General features: G+C 36.6%; 1 protein-coding gene and 1 pseudogene across 1 annotated transcript; one reads left to right on the forward strand and one right to left on the reverse strand.

Annotated features, from left to right (window-relative positions):
- Positions 1-46: 46 nt before the first annotated feature.
- Positions 47-13,095, forward strand: Ormdl1 (ORMDL sphingolipid biosynthesis regulator 1). Its single transcript, XM_010636844.3, has 4 exons — positions 47-195; positions 2,579-2,759; positions 9,243-9,394; positions 12,033-13,095. The coding sequence occupies exons 2-4, from the start codon at positions 2,586-2,588 to the stop codon at positions 12,166-12,168; spliced, it is 462 nt and encodes a 153-aa protein (XP_010635146.1). The 5' UTR covers positions 47-195; positions 2,579-2,585; the 3' UTR covers positions 12,169-13,095.
- Positions 4,478-7,753, reverse strand: LOC104871045 (annotated as a pseudogene).
- Positions 13,096-18,154: the final 5,059 nt, after the last annotated feature.

Consider the following 18,154-nt stretch of genomic DNA (forward strand, 5'->3'; position numbering starts at 1 on the left):
GGATACTGAGCGGCGACCAGAGGGGAACCGGCTGCCGGGCTCCGTGACGAGCGGAGGTCCCGAAGGGTCTGGTGCCGGAGCGGGGCGAGGGCGGCCCGACACCCTCTCCGCGTCTCCGGGTCTTTGTTCGCTGGTCGCGGGGAGGCGCGGCTCTGGGGAAGCCTGGGTACCAGCCAGGTCTGCCCTGCCCCGCAGGTGTCAGTTTTTTTCTCGCTCTCTTTTTAGAATTTTTATTAGTATATGTTTGTAAATACATAATGATTACATTCAGCGGAGGTAGTTCGTACACGTATAGCACATCTTACTCTTTTATGTTCCTTCCTCTCCCCTGAGATGTAAATTTTAGGCCTCTTTTCTAGCCGCCTTTTTTCATCTTGTGGAAAGCAGGAAAAATATCTGAAGTGGTCGTATTTCCTTAGTATACTGTAACATTTAAAAGTAGTATGTGGTATACCTTGGATGTTGCAAGTATTCATTCACGTACGTTTGCGAAGGAGAGACTTGTGTTTGTCCCTGTAACTTTGGTCGATGTAAGCCTTGATGACTATTCCAGAGATCTTCAGAGGTTAAAAGAAAGGTACCTTGTGCCCTGGAAACACTTACTGGCTAGGGTTACAAGAAATTCCTCTCTTTCTACTAACTCTGTAACAGAAAACGTTTATATATTTTTCAAATGAAAGCTGTTACAAATGTAATCTGTTGAACCCGCTTCCTGGGATGATAGGCATTCTTCAAGCAGTTTGATTTCCTTTACGAAATTCTTAAACCCAAATAAGCATCATCAGTAAAATGACTGAGACTATTAAGGTCCTTCCTTTGGTTTTCATCTTGAGCATAAAAGGGGCATGGAAAAATCTTAAGAGAATGTAGAGTTTTAGAGGAGTTGACCATAGAGAAATATACAGAAGAAAGATTCACCACTTTAACCTAGTTGTGTCACAAAAGTGAGACACAGATGTTATCCCTTGACCATGTAAATTGTACACATTGTCAAGGCGTGTCCCTTCCAGTTTCAGTCTTCAAAAAGCACTGCTTTGAACTCTGACCCCTGTATAATCAGAACAGTACTTTAGAATCTGGCTACTCAACTAACTTGCTGGATCATCTTTTTATTTTATTTTTTTTAATATTTTGTTAATGTTTAACTCCTGGCTTTGTTGTTGTCGTTTGTTTGTTTTTGGTACTGGGGATCCAACTCAGAGTCTTGGGTTTATGAGGCAGGCGGCAGCACCACTGAGCTAAATCCCCAGTCCAGTTTTTGTTTGGTTTGATTTGTTTTGTTCTTTTCCTTCCGTACTGGAGATCAAACTGTGGTCCTTGAGCTTGCCAGGCAGGTGCCAGAACCACTGAGCTAAATCTCTGGCCCTGGTTTGATTGGGTTTTGAGTCAGGGTCTGGCTGTGTGGTTCAGGCTGGCCTTAAGCTCACTGTGTAGCCCAAGCTGTCCTTGAACTCTCAGCAATCCTCCTGCCTCAGTTTCCCAGTGCTGGGATTACAGGCAAGTGCCACCGTGTCTGGCTAACTCCTGACTTTTTATTTTGTACTCATTATCTGTTTCTTTTTTGTAAGAATCTTTATATCTTATTCTGAGTCACTACTTTGAAAATAATTAATATATTAACTTATTGTTTTGTTATGAAATTTTATTTCATTAAAAAAGGCATCTTGCCAGGGATTTAGCTCAGTGGTTCTGCTGCCTGCCTCATAAGCGTAAGGTCCTGAGTTGAATCCCTGGTACCAGAAAAAAAAAAAAAGTCATCTCAAATGCGGCTGGGAAAAACTGATTATATTTTGGCTGCCTAATTTTTTAAAAATTCCTTTTGTCCCTGTTTCATGTTGTTTATCTGGATGTGATTTGGATATTTCTCAACCCTTAACAACTAGGTTGCACAACTACCTTTAGATTTGTTGAAATTTAAAAATATAGTGAATGAAAACAGAAATTACAGTTTATTTTTTTAAAAGTAGTGATCCCTTTTTTTCTAGGAGATTGCTTCCTGCTCTATCTTTTTATCCAGCTAGGTTCTAATTTCTTACTGGGCTGGGCCAGGATTCTTCATCTAGGATCTATGTGCAGTAGACAGAATCCAGAGAATAAATGAAAACCTCTATGAAACAAAGTATCTTATTCTCATTTATCTCTAATTAAATATTATATTTCCCCAATTATAAATGTAAACAACAGAGCTGGATACAATGACTCTGTAATCTAAATACTCTTAAGAGGCTGAGGCAGGAGGATTTTATTTTGTATTCATAAAAAAAAGTGTAGATTGTTCTCTTTTCAGTTTGTATGTTCCTGAGCATTATTTCATTTAGTAAAACCAACATGCTGGAAGACAAACTGTGCAAGGGAGCCATAAAAACAAGTCTTGTTATCTTTCTGTAAATTCGGGTATTAAGGATTCTTTACCCCCTGCATCAGCATCGGCAAGTATCATATTTTGGAGGGTATGTCTGTTCTATTTCAGAATAAGAAGGAAAAAAATAATCCTGGTAACTTTTTGTCATGTCAGAATTAGAGGTTTTTAGGCTTCCTAAATGCATCAGTGTTGATTCATTTCATTTGTTCCCTACAGAGCAAACATGAATGTTGGAGTTGCCCACAGTGAGGTGAATCCAAATACTCGTGTAATGAACAGCCGGGGTATGTGGCTAACCTATGCATTAGGAGTTGGCTTGCTTCATATTGTCTTACTCAGCATTCCTTTCTTCAGTGTTCCTGTTGCATGGACCTTAACAAATATTATACATAATCTGGTAAGAATTTTAACATTATTATGACCACTTAAAAGCTGAGGGTTTATGTTGCAGAGAGGAAGGGGTGGGGAGTTAATGTTTAATGGGTACAGAGATTCAATTTTGCAAGATGAAAAAGGTTCTGGAAATGGATGGTAGTGTGGTGGTTCCATGAGAATATGAATATATTTGATACATTATAAACAAAAATGGGGCTTTCCCATGGTTTGCAGTGTTGTGTTTGTTTGCTCAGAAGGACTCACACCCAGGGCCATGTGCCAGGGGAATGTCCCGTCAGCCTAACAATGATATTTTTCGATTGCTTATTGAGATAAAATTCATATACTATAAAATTCACCTATTTGAAATGTATGCTTCACAAATAAGCAAAACATATAATTCAGTGGTTTGTAGTATATAAGAATTAATATTGAAAAATTCTGGTCTGGTATGGGGTTCTATTTTTTCTGTTATACTTTTAACATTGGGCCTTTTCTATATGTAAGACTTTTTTCTCCTGTTTGTATAGAATCTAGAAAATGGTCATTTTAGTAAAAATTAGAAGACACTAATTCACGTTATTATAAGGAATTGATTAATCACAATGCTTCAGAAGCATTTCTCTCTTTTTGGTCAACTGGAGTCTAATGAAAATAATTTGGTTTCAATCCTTAAGTCTTTCTAAATTGTTTAAGTGTACTTTCTTCATTCAATACAGAAATTTTTAGCTTAATCATACTCAAGATTTTACATAATACCTTAGCTGCTTTCTTTTTTATAGAAGTAGTTTTTATATTATGTATCATTATCTTCAAAGTAGTTACTCAGAGTATATGACATAAACCAAAAAGATTCTTATAAAAAAGAAACAGATTATAACACAAATCTTTCTTTTCAACAGACTTCAGATAAACTAGCAGTATAAATGAAACTAATTAACACATATATTGAAGTAGTTTTAAAACACGTAGCTGCTTCTTGAGAGTTGGCTTGCTATTAATTTGTTACCCACAGAGAGACTGTTTTCTTTCCAGATAGAAATTAAGGTTCCTTAGCTGCTTCCTGTTGACTGTCTCCTTCTGTATTGTCTGTATTGTATTAGTTCCACAAAGTATGAGATTTGATTAACTCTACTGACCCTGTCATGCATCCCTGGGAATTGCCTGTTAACAGAAAAAATAAAAACAAAAATGTGGGAGAAATATTTTTTTAATAAATACTTTTCCCCTTCTTGAGGATATTTGAGACTGATTGGAGAAAGACAAAGACAGTGTGCTGATAGAAGTGATAAGTGCATGTCCATTTAGTCTTCTTTATGGGGGAGACTTTGACAGGGCAAATACTGTTGTGTGTGTATTTTAAGAGATGGGGGTCTTGCTGTGTAGCACATGCTGACTTCAAACAGCTAGGTTCAAGTGACCCTCCTGCCTCAGCTTCCCAAGTGCTGGGATTACAGGTGTGCATCACCATGCCTAGCTTGATATTTCATGTTCATCTCGCTAGATCACCTTTCACCTCAAACCAAACAAATATAAACAGAACTCAGTGTATTCCTGATTTCCCCCCACCATCTGCTCCTCTGACTTTGTTCCTAATCTTTTTTTTAACGCTGAGTCAGAAATTTATTTTAATAGTTATAAAATGGTTTTTACAGAATCAGTATAAAATAGCAGTTTGATTATTTCACAATTAGCAGAATTACTTAGACATGAGGTCCTGGCTAAGTGGAGCTGAAATCAACAAAGGGTCTTGGACTGTTGGCTCAGATATCATCCTCGGGAAGTCCACCCTGCCGATATCTGTCATGCTTAGCTCTGAGGAGGTGACCTGGTCCTTTAACACAGTATCTCTTTTTATTCATTCTTTGGAGGCTTGAAGTGAATTCGGCAATGTTCATTAAACACCTTCCAGCTCCTGTCATTTACCACTTCTTCAAAATCAGTTCTGACTGCATCCATTTCAACTTTGCTCTTTTCTAAGCTGCAGTCATCCAAAATGCTTTAAATCATCCAAATGCTTTTCTCTCTCTTCTCGGAGGTGGGCCATACAGTTTTTTATGACTCTTTCCCTACTGGTATGAGCTTCCATCAGAGACTCATAAAGTTGTTTACACGTTTGGCTGGCATCAATTTTCCCTGCAAAGGAAGCTGTTGAAACCATAGTGTTTCATTCATGTACAATTCTGTCATCAATTGCCCTCATCACCTTTAAGTAATTCCTGGAACTTGACGAACTCCTCACAGTTCACACCACCACTGTACCTAGTCTTATCTGAAGGCCCCACTGTCTGCAGAGTAAGCAGCCAGACAGCTGAATGTCAGTGGTACAGTTTTTACTAGAATGAATCATCCAAGCTGGGACTGTTGTGAGAGTAAAAGGGAACTCTAGGAATAACTACTGCAAGAGAACAGATGTAAACCAGGACCAGAACAGTCCTAGGTCGGTAATCACCCTTGTCTTAGTATGACTCCTGCTTTTCCTTTATAGTCCTTATCCATTTGCTCAGAGCACGTGTGTCCTGCTTTACTAGGAACTTGATCCCCACATCCTCATTCTTTTCCTTAAGTAAATTACTCCAGTAAATCAGTTGCTCTTTTGTTGCTCCTCTGCCTTCTTCTATTCCAACTCGGCAGAGAAATATTTGTTAAATACTTAAACAACTCTCCATTTGCATTTTAGTAAGATCTCAAGTTCTTTGTGTGACACAAAAGACCAGTTAGTGCAGAGGCAGAAAGGGACTTCATCGTATCTCAGCCACCTCTAGGCACAGGCACCCTAACTGTAAAAAAGATCACCTTGCTGTCACTCTTTTAATACTCTTTCCTACTTCCTGCCCTGACTGGCTGATCCCTACCTGCCCAGCCAGACTACTCAGGTATCACCTCCTCTATGAATTTATAAAATTCTCTGCATTTTAAAATGTATTTATCATATTTTATTAATAGTTCATCTGTTTTTTAATCTTTTCTTTTGTATCTCTCTCATGATCTACTTAAATGTTTGCTAAATAACTTTCTCCTCCCATGGTACATCTTGACTGCACTTTAGAAGCCATCCTCCATCTCCCTCCACTGTTTTCAGATTGATTGACTGAGACCGAAGTAATACATGGCCACGAACAAACAATAGGTAATTGACACCACTCAGGAAAACGAACTTCTGATGTATTTATTAGCTCACCACACTAAAAACCTAACTTAATCAGCCATAGATGTAGCAATTACATAGCTCCAATTTTAAGTCTGCTTTTAAGATGGCTTATACTAAACCAATTAAAAATGTGAAACAAATCCTAAACGCTTTTAAACATGGAAAGGTAGGCTTCATTGTTGTGTTTGATTAGAAAACTAATATTGTTTCTGCCTTTCTGAACCATATAGTAGAAACCTACAGTGATTATTTATATTCAGTGCTACAGTTCCGAGCTGTTTCACAAGATTATTAGCCCAGCTTTAAAAATGAATGTGAATTCTTTTTATTTTGATTTAGTAAACATTACAGGCTAGCCATGAGATATATACTTTAGTTTTCAAATTCTTTTGATATGTGAAAAATCATCACTAATATTTTTATATAAAAATAACATTGGAATAGAAGAAGATACATGATCAGAAAACATTTTTGTGGTGCTGGGGATGAAACCCAAGGCCTCACATGTGCTATGCAAGCCCAAACACAGATTTTAATCTTCTTTGCTAGGAACAGTAAACTGGACATTAAACACTAGTAAGTGCATGGTTTAAAGGAAAAGCAAAAGAATTTTTCTTCTTTTAAACACATTCAAACATACCTGTGATCTAGAATAGAGGTTCTTCTCTATTTTTAGCTCATATACTCCTGAGAACTTGAAAAAATACTTGATTTCACAGTTTCCTTCCAAGCCCTGTGAAAATGGTTTATGTTTACTGCATAAACACTCCTTATTTAATGCTATCTTCCAACATCTCTAAAACTTGCTCTGTACCAATTCTTGTTCCTAAGCTATTCAGACTAATGGGAAAACAAACATAATGGAAACAACTTAATATATATTATGCTGTAGCCAGGTGTGGTGGTGTATGCCAGTAATCTTAGCACCCGGGAGGCTGAGACAGGAGGGTTGCTGTGAATTCAAGGCCAGCCTGGGCCTACATAATTCAAAGCCATCCTGAATTACAGAATGAGACAATGAGACTGTCTCTCTCTCTCTCTCTATTTCACACACACATACACAACACACGTGTGTATGCACATGTGTGCTTTAAAATGGTGTATTTAACTGAAATTCCATACAATGACTTCTATTTGGTTTGATACAACTTTTCTCCATGGTGATTCAGAGGATCTTTGAGCCACTATAAATGTCTCATAAATATTTGGCCATCTGGTTGTACTCCTACACAATACCTCACATCTTTCAGCAAGAAAAACACTAAAGAGGGCTGGGGATTTAGCTCAGTGGCACTGCACCTGCCTCACAAATGCAAAGCCCTGACTTCGATCCCTGGTACTAGGAAAAAAAAAAGAAAAACACGAAAGAGTAAAGACTTGACACAATTAACTAGGTACAATGACAGTCTGCTTCAAATATTTCTTTCTCTTAGGTAAAGGCCACACACTGGTTCAATTAAGAAAAAACATCCTTATAGCATAGAACTCTTTATTTTTAAGCAGGGCTTAGAACACTTAGCCGCAGATTAGGTGCTGAATGGCAAAGCTGTATCCCCAGCTTATGCCGCGAATTCATAGGAAATAGGTTCCAATAATGCAGGCTCCTTCCCATTGGTTCTCACAGAACATGCTTCTCTAGGCAGGGCAGGCTGGCACTTCAGTTGAACCCAGGTACCTCTGTCCTTGGCTTTCTTCTTTTTCTGAACATTTTCCTTGACATGTTTCAGGAAGCTACCTCAATTCATTGATTGTTTAGTATGCTCAATATGCACATTAATCTCAACAAGAATCTTGCCCTTAACTTGCTTGTTTACAACAATGCCAACCACATGCTGGGTAACATTGTAGACTTCCAGTTTTGCCATGGTAACATCTGTGTGGCATTTCTTTTTGAACAGTACCATTCCCTTGATGTCTACAATGTCACCCTTTTGTAGATTGGCATGTATGTGCCCAAAGGAACAAGACCATATTTTCTAAAAGGACTGGAGAACATATACTGGGTTCCCCTCCTCTTTGCCATTTTGGCAAATTCCTGGAAGATGATAGTTCCAGCCGAACTATCTGAGTACTCTGGACTGTAGTTCTAATAGCAGTTTCTGCCCTACTTTTAGATGTTTTTGCATATTTTTTCTTACCATCTCTTGGAAAACTGAATTTTCTCAAGACCAGAGACATGTCTTGTTCAATTTTATATGTACGTACATGTTCTGTGCCCTATATATGCATTTTTTAGTTAAACCCAAGGGAACTTGAGTCTGCTAAAGTTTAGAAGAGTTGTAGATGCTTTTCTCATTGCTGAGACAAAATACCTGACACCCAAAGTTAAAGGAGGAAAGATTTATTTAGCTCACAATTTGTAGAGGTTTAGTCCATAATCAGCTGGCTCCAAGGCAGGGTGGCACATGGCAACAGTTCATGGCAGCGGAAAACAGCATCTTTCTGCCCCCTTTATCCTATCCAGACTATTTAGAGCTGGTAACATTCACACCCTTAATCTTAGTGCCCTCGAGCCTAGCATTGCACCATGAATCAATCACACACTCTAAATTCAGCCACCTCTGAAGAAGCCCCACCTACAACTGCATGAGACTTTGAAGTAACATCTAGACCCAAGCCATAACAAGGGGTTACTGCAGCTAACCTACTTTTGAACTGCTTAATACATTAGGTAGGAAACAGACTAAGCTTTGAGAGGAAGGTTCTCTTAACAGTACAAAGTAGAATTTCAAATCATTAATTTCTAATTACCACAGAAGTAGGTGTTTAATAAAATCTCAGACAGAATGACTTTTAGTAATGTTCTTTAAAACTAACTTCAAAAGAGGCACAGTGGTGGTTTTTAAAAGTGAATTAAGTCAAACATTATATCTGTTACATCAGACCATCTTTGTTGCTTTGGAAGAAAACTACTGAGGTAGAAAGGCAGTTCTAATATTAAATATTTCAACCCCATTTTGCCCAATATAAAGATTTCATATTTTTTCACCAATTTATGTCTTACCATTTTACAAATAGGGCAATCTAAAGTAAATATTAGTACTATATATTTAGAAAAAGGTAATCCTATTTCTTAACAGGAAAATTGTTTGATAACCTAAATATAAGGATAGGAAGCTACCCTGATGATACTTTTAATTTTCAATTTAATGAAAACAGTTACTTTAGGTTGACCTTTTACTGATTTTCACCAGATAATATGTATATAGTCTAAAAAGGTTCATTTGCCATACAGAAACTGGCCGCAGCCTTTCATTACTCTGTTGCAAATAACTTGGACACATCTTACTGCTTACTGTCAGGGACTAATTTTGCATTTGGTATTGATTATATGCCTTGTTGCTTGTTTTCCAGGGGATGTATGTATTTTTCCATGCAGTGAAAGGAACACCTTTTGAAACTCCTGACCAGGGTAAAGCAAGACTTCTAACTCATTGGGAACAACTGGACTATGGAGTACAGTTTACATCTTCACGGAAGTTTTTCACAATTTCTCCAATAATTCTGTAAGTGGTAGATATATTTAAGAATGAAGAAGATTGAATAACAGGAAGATTTTTCAGATTGAATTAAAATTAGAAACAATATCTCATTAAAAATTTCAATCAATAAGTAGCTACCTCAGGCAAAATTTTTGACAAGTTGAAATAAACCTGTTTTCACGTCAGTCAATACATTGGGAGACACCATTGTACAATGAATTATATTTTGTATTGCACTGTCAGATTAATTTCCCTTAATGATGAATTAGGTGATCAGAAGAATTTTCTTGGCCATTCAGGCCTATTTGGATGTTCAGACTCCTTGGGAGAGATTATGGTTGGGGAAAAAGAGTTCAGCTTGAAGTGTAAGACAAACCTGATTTAAATCCTGACTTAACATTCAGCCAGTTTGGTTTGCTCATATATCAAATTTTGACTACTAATACTATCTTGATGCTGTGACAAACAAATGAGATAATACCTAGTTGGACAGCATCTAATTTTATATCTGATATCTATATAACTTCCTTCCACTACCTGATATTCAGGACTTGCCACAAAATAGTTCCCACTTCATTTTCCTTTTATGTGAATTATTTTATTCCCACACACTTAGGGTCTTCTAAGCAGCATTTTTTGTTTGTTTGTTTTACTTTGTTTTGTTTGAACATATTCTCACTGGCTTGAACCATCAGTGGTACATGCATGACTGTCCTGTTATGTGCCTTGTATCACCAGTGGTACAAATAGTTTTAATCGCTTGGTCTTTTTACTAGCAGAATTTATAAAAAGTTGCTCAATGGCATAGTTATTCATGTACCACAGGTGGTTCAAGCCTCCTGTCAGTGAGATGTAAAAATTATAGCCCCTAAAGGCCAGGGATTTAGCCTAGTGGTGCCACACCTGCCTGACAAATGCAAGGTCCTAAATTCAATTCCTGGTACAAAAAAAAAAGAATCATAGCCCCATTATGAATGTGTTAAGAAGAATTTCTTGACTATTTTGTGATTTTGTAGGTCATTCTATTTTTTGTCCCCGTTTTTTTTTTAGATATAAGTGACAAATTAAAAAATTATGTGCTTTTTTTCCCTCTAAGAGTTTGTAAGTACACATGGAGTACTTTGAATCCCATCATAGGTACTGTAATAGGCTTGCACCTATAGGTACTTTTGATATATATCTTATTGAACACTGTACCACATACCTTGTACATAGTACTACATCCATGGTAGAAACAGTGCAGCCCGGAGTAGCTGGAAAGACTTTCTGTAGGTTTGGAATTCTTCAAGCTGGACTAAAGAGGAGCTAGTTTTGGGATAGATGTTTAAGAAAGAGCATTTTCAAGTGAAAGTAATCAGTATCTTAAATTTTTTGTTAAGAACTAGGTAATTTTCATATAATCTACAGTTTTTATTTAAAGACAAAAAAGGAGACATAGGCTACAGTATGGAAGGAGAAGCTATAGCAAGATTTATTATTTCTAATCTGTCAGTTTATAGATCAAACCCATAATGATGAAGCCAAATCAGATGGGCTAAGTGCAAGTGCTATCCTGTTTTGTTCAGTGAAGGAAGTATAAAAACAGTCTTAAATACATGAAAGCAGGAAGAAAGCATTTAAAGCCACAATTTGAAGAATGTGATTTACTCTCTAAAAGGAGTTTTCTGGCTATTTTTTAAGTAGGTGGAAGATGGAAGAATTTCTCAATCTCGACAGTTCTGAAAATGATACATTCAGTTTTTTTACTATAATATTTTTTAGTCACATCTGGAAGCAGCTGTTTTCTAACCGTATCACACAAGATATTTGTTTCCCTCGTATGATGAGCTAATGGCAATAGAGGAATGTTTATTATACTTTAAAATTCATTAGGCTAATACCTATATGGAAATTACCTTCTTAGTTATGATCAAGGCAGGGTATACCTTTTCTATGTTAGAAATATGCTTTTAATAGCTAGATGATGCATCTGTACTCTGATGTACCCTTGGGTAACACTAGACATTCTGGACGTGATGATTTATGGTCTTAAAGATAGTTTACGCTTGTTAAATTCTCAAATAGATCTCTGAACACACGTGTTCAGTTATAGCAAAACAGTTGAAATTTTACAACAGTATCTTTCAAGTTACCAGTTAGACCTGCTCAACTACAGTGTGTAATTGAAAACACAAAGGAGTAAACAAATATTTGTTTGTTTCAAATATATTGCATTGTCCTAATATAGTAAAACCCTACTTTTCAAAGCTTTATACTAGTAGTCCTTAACCTTTTGGTGAGTCAAAACATTTTGAGATGTTTTGGATCCAGATCTTCTCTTCAGGAATACATACATAAGGACAAAATGATACCTGAAATCTTAGGACACAAAAGCTGTTTAAATGCCTTCTGTTTAAAGGAGGCTAAGTAGCAGAGCATATAATCAAATCCATTTAACATAGTTATAGAAGTGCAGAATGCACACTTGAATTAAATAAATTTCTAACTGCCAAAGTAAATTAATTTGGGACCACAGTAAAATTTTTATTTTGGTGCTCAAAAAAAGTTTTACTGCTAGGCAATTTGTGTGTTTAGTGGCCTTTTTTCTAACTTTTAATTTTTTTAAGTTCTAAGTAATTTCATTTTTGGATGTTACATGCGTTCTTAACTTTTATTTCTACAGATATTTTCTGGCAAGTTTCTATACGAAGTATGATCCAACTCACTTCATCCTAAACACAGCTTCTCTCCTGAGTGTGCTTATTCCCAAAATGCCACAACTACATGGTGTTCGGATCTTTGGAATTAATAAGTATTGAAATATTTTAAAACTGAACAAAAAATTTTTACAGCTACTGAGTTTCCTGTAGGGAAGGAGTAGTTAGTAAACTGCACTGTTTCTGTGATAATGTGAAATGAGAGGTATTTGCATTGGAGAACCAATTGCTGGTTTTTCATACGCTGTTTTGAAGTACGGGATTATAAAAGATGCCTCTGTTTAAAGCATCTGGTACATTTCTGAAGAGAGGCTTTACTGGCAGGCTGGGCAGGCCCAGCTTATAAATTAATGGCAGTACAGTGAGGGTGTGGTAGATAAATCCAAGGAAATACAAGATTTGTAAGGAAATAGGACCAATTTAAAATGAATGGGCATTACGACAGAAAAAGATAATTTCCTAGCAGTCACAGTCAATTTAAGCAGGCTCACACATGAACCAGAATCATCTCTATACGTGTTTGTTATAAATTGTTTTTATTAGCAGATGTGTTTCTCTTATATAAGAGGATTTATTGCCCTCTTGTTTCTATAAGCCAGTTCCTACCTTATGAGTATGCTTTTTGGTTTTGCTGGCTCAATGTTGTGTGTTGATAGATAAGGTCAGTTTTGTATACATTACATTACAGAGTTCATAAAGATCCTCTTTCATGACTGGGGATAGAAGATACCAGGTATCTGACAGTCAGCCTCTGAGTAAGCATTCTAATTTTGGAACAGAGTGGGTTATACTGCTTTTCTAGTCATAAAGCTGCTAAGCCAATTAAGAAAATGATTTATTCAAGCAGTTAAAGCATATGGTAGTTTAAGTGTCTGCTTATTGGATTGAGCAACTTAATTGGTAAAGCTATCATTCTTTTGGAAAGGAAATATAAAATGGATAGCTATATAGCCACCTGTGGTCTGGCAGAAAATGCAGTAGTAACAAAGGGAGTAATGGAGTCTTTTTTTTTTTTTTTTAAGTATGCAGTAAAAGATGACAGTGTCTTTTTTTATTCTTCTGGCTGTCAACTTCCATAGTTTCCCATTAATATTTTGCCTTTAAATATATGGGTGTTACTGTACATGATACCAAATGGTAACTATTTCCAGAGCAACAACCATTCTAAACTTTTGTGACTTAAGGAAGCTGCCTATAGTTGTTAATATTAATTGTAAGAAATAACTACATACTACTTGAAGAAGTAAACACATCCAAAAAACAAAGTTCTAATAAGGTATACAATGAGACATGAAAACTGAGTAACATTTATAAACAAAATTGAGTGAAAAGAGTTATAAACCAATTTAAAAGTGAATTTGTGTCTATAAACTATTAGGACCATCGATCATTATTTTGTATTTAAAAAGTACAGAGCTTAGAAATTAAGCTCGGTTAAGTTGCGTGATACAAAGTTGCTTCTGTGTGTTTGTCTTTTCCCTTGTATTTTTAAATAATTGGTAATGTATACTTTAATAAAATTTTTCTTTGGGTGTCAGATTACTGCAAAAACTTTCCAGTTCAATCAATCATCAAAACCATACTGATGTTTTTCAAGTTTTTTTTTAAGCAGCTGAATTTGTAAAAATTAAATAACTAAAAATATTGCATTGTTTTGCTTTGTCTGTCTGTATTTTGTTTTTAAACAGTATCTTGCTACATAGCCCAAGGTGGCCTGGAACTTAACTATGTTAAATAGTTCAGGCTGGCCACCATGAACTCAGAATCTTCTGCCCCAGCTCGTAAGAGTGTCTTATTTCATTTTAAAGGTTATCTCAAAAGTCTTCAAAGATGGAAATCTACCCTTATGTTTTCGGCTATCTGCTTTCACTGTTGGAAAGATATTTAGTACATATGTGAGGGCTCATCCACTTGAGGTATTAAAAACAGTTTGTATAAAAGCCAAGCCATTTCTCTCCCTGGAGATACATTATAATAAATGAATAGACAGGTGCCCGTTATTCTCTGTAATGATGCTATGGAAGAAAATTAAGCAGATGACAGGCCTGCCTTAAAAAGGGCATTCCCTGCAGATGCTCTCTTAGGAGACATTGGTACACAGGCTTCACTGACACGAAGAAGCAAGCAGTACAAAGGTCTGTGGAAAGACTGACAGTTATTAAGGTTCTTGGGCAGGAAGGAGACATGTCTGAGGGAGAACAAGACAGCCACTGGGACTAAGGAGAAATAAGGGAAGAGGAGGAGAATGGTAGCAAATGAGGCCAATAAATAAGTAGGGGACAGATCATAAAGGGCTTCTAGAGCAAGGTAATAAATAGATTTTACTCTAAGCATGACAAAGCCATTAGAGGGTCTTATACAGAAGACTAAGGGGATCTGATTTTCTTTTAAAGATCACTGGCTAATGTTGAGAATAAAGTAAGGGAACAGAAAGTGGAAAGAATAGTTGGTAAGCTACTGTAGGCAGGGATGAGCTACCCCAAGAAAGTAGCAGATAACTAGGTTTGGGATCTGCAAGTACAGCTAAATCACTGATGTACTGACTGGCTGGCAGGAGGGAATGAAAATGATTCCTTAGTATCTAGGTGAGTCGTGCTAAATATGGAAATGCCCATTTCCTAAATTTATGTAGTTTTTTTTAAAGGTATCTTTAAGTCTATACTTGGAACAAAAGCTATTACCTTGTTATAATAGCTACTAAATTCATGTGAGGAGACTAAATGGCAATTTAAATAGGCATGAGCCTAGAAACCACTAATTTTAGAACCCATGAGTGGATCTTTCTTGCAGCAATTTTTTTATTAGAGTATTGATGATTTTCTATTTCATCTATATTTATTTATTGGAATTATCCTGTTAAGAAAGATCTTTCTCTGCTCCCTATTCATTTATTCATTTATTCATGGGCCTGTGAGCGTCTTACTCTTTGGGTTACAATCATTATTAAACTGTCCCCCGTGGGGATCATTGGGAGTTCTTCCTAGTTGGCTCCTGTGTTCTTTTTTCCTGCCCCCATCCTTTTTTGCTCTTTAGGTTTTTGTTGTTACCATCTACATACTAAACTATACCAATCCTGGGATTATCACAATATCTCCTTAATATTTATTTGTATGACTTAGCTCTATAATGCTGTTTTTCTAATGGTAAAAGTTGGAAAAGCCCTTAGAGACTATTTAATTCCACATCCCACATTAGCTGAAATCTTCATTAGCCCCACCCTTCCATTTGGTTCTTTTTAACCCTAATGAAGGATTTACAACTGTAAGAGCATAATCCATTTGGTAATAGAATTTATTATTTGTTTTAAATTGGGCCAAAATCTAATTCTTGTTCCATGTAACTCTCCAGCTATTTAAAGATAACTTTTAAACTGATAACAGCCTTATGATGGCCATTTTTTATACAGCAGTGTTTCATATTTCTTCCACATCCTAACAGTGCTCTAGGTTCTAGTTTGTTTTTTACTACATAGCACTATAAGACAGGTGATAAGATGTGCTACATCTCCCTTGTTTTAGATTTTTGTGTTTTGTTTTTTAATGCAGCTTTATAGCACTTTAGTTGTTTTGATGATTGCATATCCCTTATTCCCTTGATGGTCACTAAAATCTCACATCTTCAGCAGGTAGCACTTTTAACTGATGACTCTTCTCTCATATATTTATTAAATGTATTTACTAAAACAAAGGCTAAGACTTCTATTTCTGATAGAACCTTATCTTGATAGATTTTAGCCTTTTGATTCACCTTGTATAGCTAAAGTTAAATCTCGATTGTCGTGTAACATGTCTTCTATATTAATATATGAAACCAGTAATGGTGGCTCAGATTCTATTCATGAAGAAAACATGCAGTGTCCCAGTACAGTTTAACAGTCTTAATAGAGGACAGAAAAGTGATTTGCAAAACAATAATATGGCTTATACATGTTAATATGTGAAGTATGGACAGTTCAGTTCTGGGAAGACAGGCCTCAGCAAAACACCCAGAATGTCTGAAGTAGTGCCAGCCAGGGAAGGGGAAACAGGAGAAGAGGAAAGATGCTATCCTTCATTTTGCCTAGTTTTAAGAAAAAATATGATGCATATGTTGTTTCATGAGTGGCATTTTAACCATACATGAAATGGAGGAGAGTCTAAACAAACGCCAGAGAGCCCACAGGCCTTTCCCTAAACCATTTCCTATAGTATTATAAAAAACATGGAAAATGTATTCCTTTATTATAGACATCTCCATTAGGTAGAAATATTACAGGTGATCGGGTAGGCCCTCAAAGGAGTCAGTGCAGAAGATGAGAACACATCAGAACTGGCTGGAGGTGCATCTGAAGGTCAAAGTCACAATGGCCATATTTACTTACTTCCTAAGAGATAAATGGAAAGTTTAAGATTACTGGTTCCACACATTACAGTTTTCACATATAAATAGACCATTATCTCATTAAGGGGTGAGCCAACGTCTCCAACCCACTAAGACTAAGTAAGACGAAGAATACTAAGACTAAAACCAAAGCCAAGACTGAGACTATAGATTATCAGCCATGGTTAATGATGTCATTCACGTGCCCTTGCTACATGCCCCGCTTCACTATTGGATCAGTATTAGCTAGGCTGCTCATACTTGTAATGTTATTGGTTGATTATAATTTAATGCACATTGTACCCACCTCATGATTTTGCTCTATAAAACTCAGAAAAGTGGGCTCGATGGCAACCACTGTCAGGTCCCCTCCTGTCTCTCAGGAGCTATCACTCAATACATTTTTCCTATTCTTAACTACTCCATTGTTCCTTAGAATTCATTCTTGGATTTCAGGAAACATGAACTTGGTGTGTCTGACATCAGCAGGTTGGGAGTTACATTTTCCCCCCCTATATCACCTTCATTTGGTAAATACCTGAGACTGGTATGTGTCCTTTGTTCAATCAGGGGAAAAATAAAATCCCTTGCCAGTGTGTCTTAGATTTGTTTCTATGATGGATTGACACAGGGATGGTAACATACATACATCAGAAAGCACTAGGATACACCTAAATATGAATTGTGGGAAAAAATTCCAGATATGAAGGTTTTATGTCCTTTCCATGTATAACAGAAATAACTTCTGTCCTATAGTGGTGGGGTGGGGGGTGCTGCACCCTAAAGAAATTATAGCTTATTCTTTCTTCTGGCAATTAGGAAAACAGGCTCCATAAACAGATGGCTGGGCTTGTAGTCCTAACTCTGCAAGTCATCCAAACCCTGGGGCCTGGCTGCCTGTAAAATGAGGACATCAAGTACCTCAGGGGTTTGTTGTGAGGTTTTAAATAACCTTATTACAATGTCTAGCACACAGTAATTGCCACTTTACTGTAACACATCAATGAACATTTTAAAAAAACAAGCTCTAATTTTAAAAACTCTCAAGATTCTGGTAATTATGTATTCACTTATTTGTATCCACCATAGCATATACTCTTGTGACTTCCCAACATGGTTTGCTCATCTTTTATACTCAGAACCACACTTGGTGCAAGGCATAGATCCGCCCGCCTCATCCAACCTTGCATTATAAGGTTCTTACTAAAAAAATAAGCTTAGTGAGGAGGAATAAAAATTCTTGGGATAAATCTATTTGAACAAATGGTCACGACTTCACAAAGCAATACAAGACTTAACGAAAAAGTGCAACAATATACACTATATTGAAGGTTGCATACACAGTAAGTGGGGACTATGTAATGCAATATGAAAAATGTATTTAAAAATATTTACCCTTGCCTCTTTTTATTATTTATTTTTATATTAGTAAAGGAGGCAAATACAGACCTTTAGTCTCGGTGAAGTGGGAGTTCCCTTCAGGCTGCTTACCCAAAAGCACTTTCATTCTCTTGCACTCCTTTGAAGGTTAAGGTATTCCTAGTTTCCTTTGTGTTTCTCTGATCAAGATACTGTAACAGTATTTCCAAAGGCAAAACACTTTAAAATGCAGCACATTGTGGAACTTAATGCTGTGCCTTCAGATAAAGTCGAATTCAACTCATCTGGATCAGTTGCTATCTATGTGACCTTGCAGAACCGGAGACTAGGGAGACTAGTGAGACCAGGG

The sequence above is a fragment of the Fukomys damarensis genome, unplaced genomic scaffold, assembly GCF_012274545.1.
Source record: "Fukomys damarensis isolate Sample0158 unplaced genomic scaffold, DMR_v1.0_HiC HiC_scaffold_26, whole genome shotgun sequence".
In the NCBI taxonomy this organism is placed as follows: domain Eukaryota; kingdom Metazoa; phylum Chordata; class Mammalia; order Rodentia; family Bathyergidae; genus Fukomys; species Fukomys damarensis.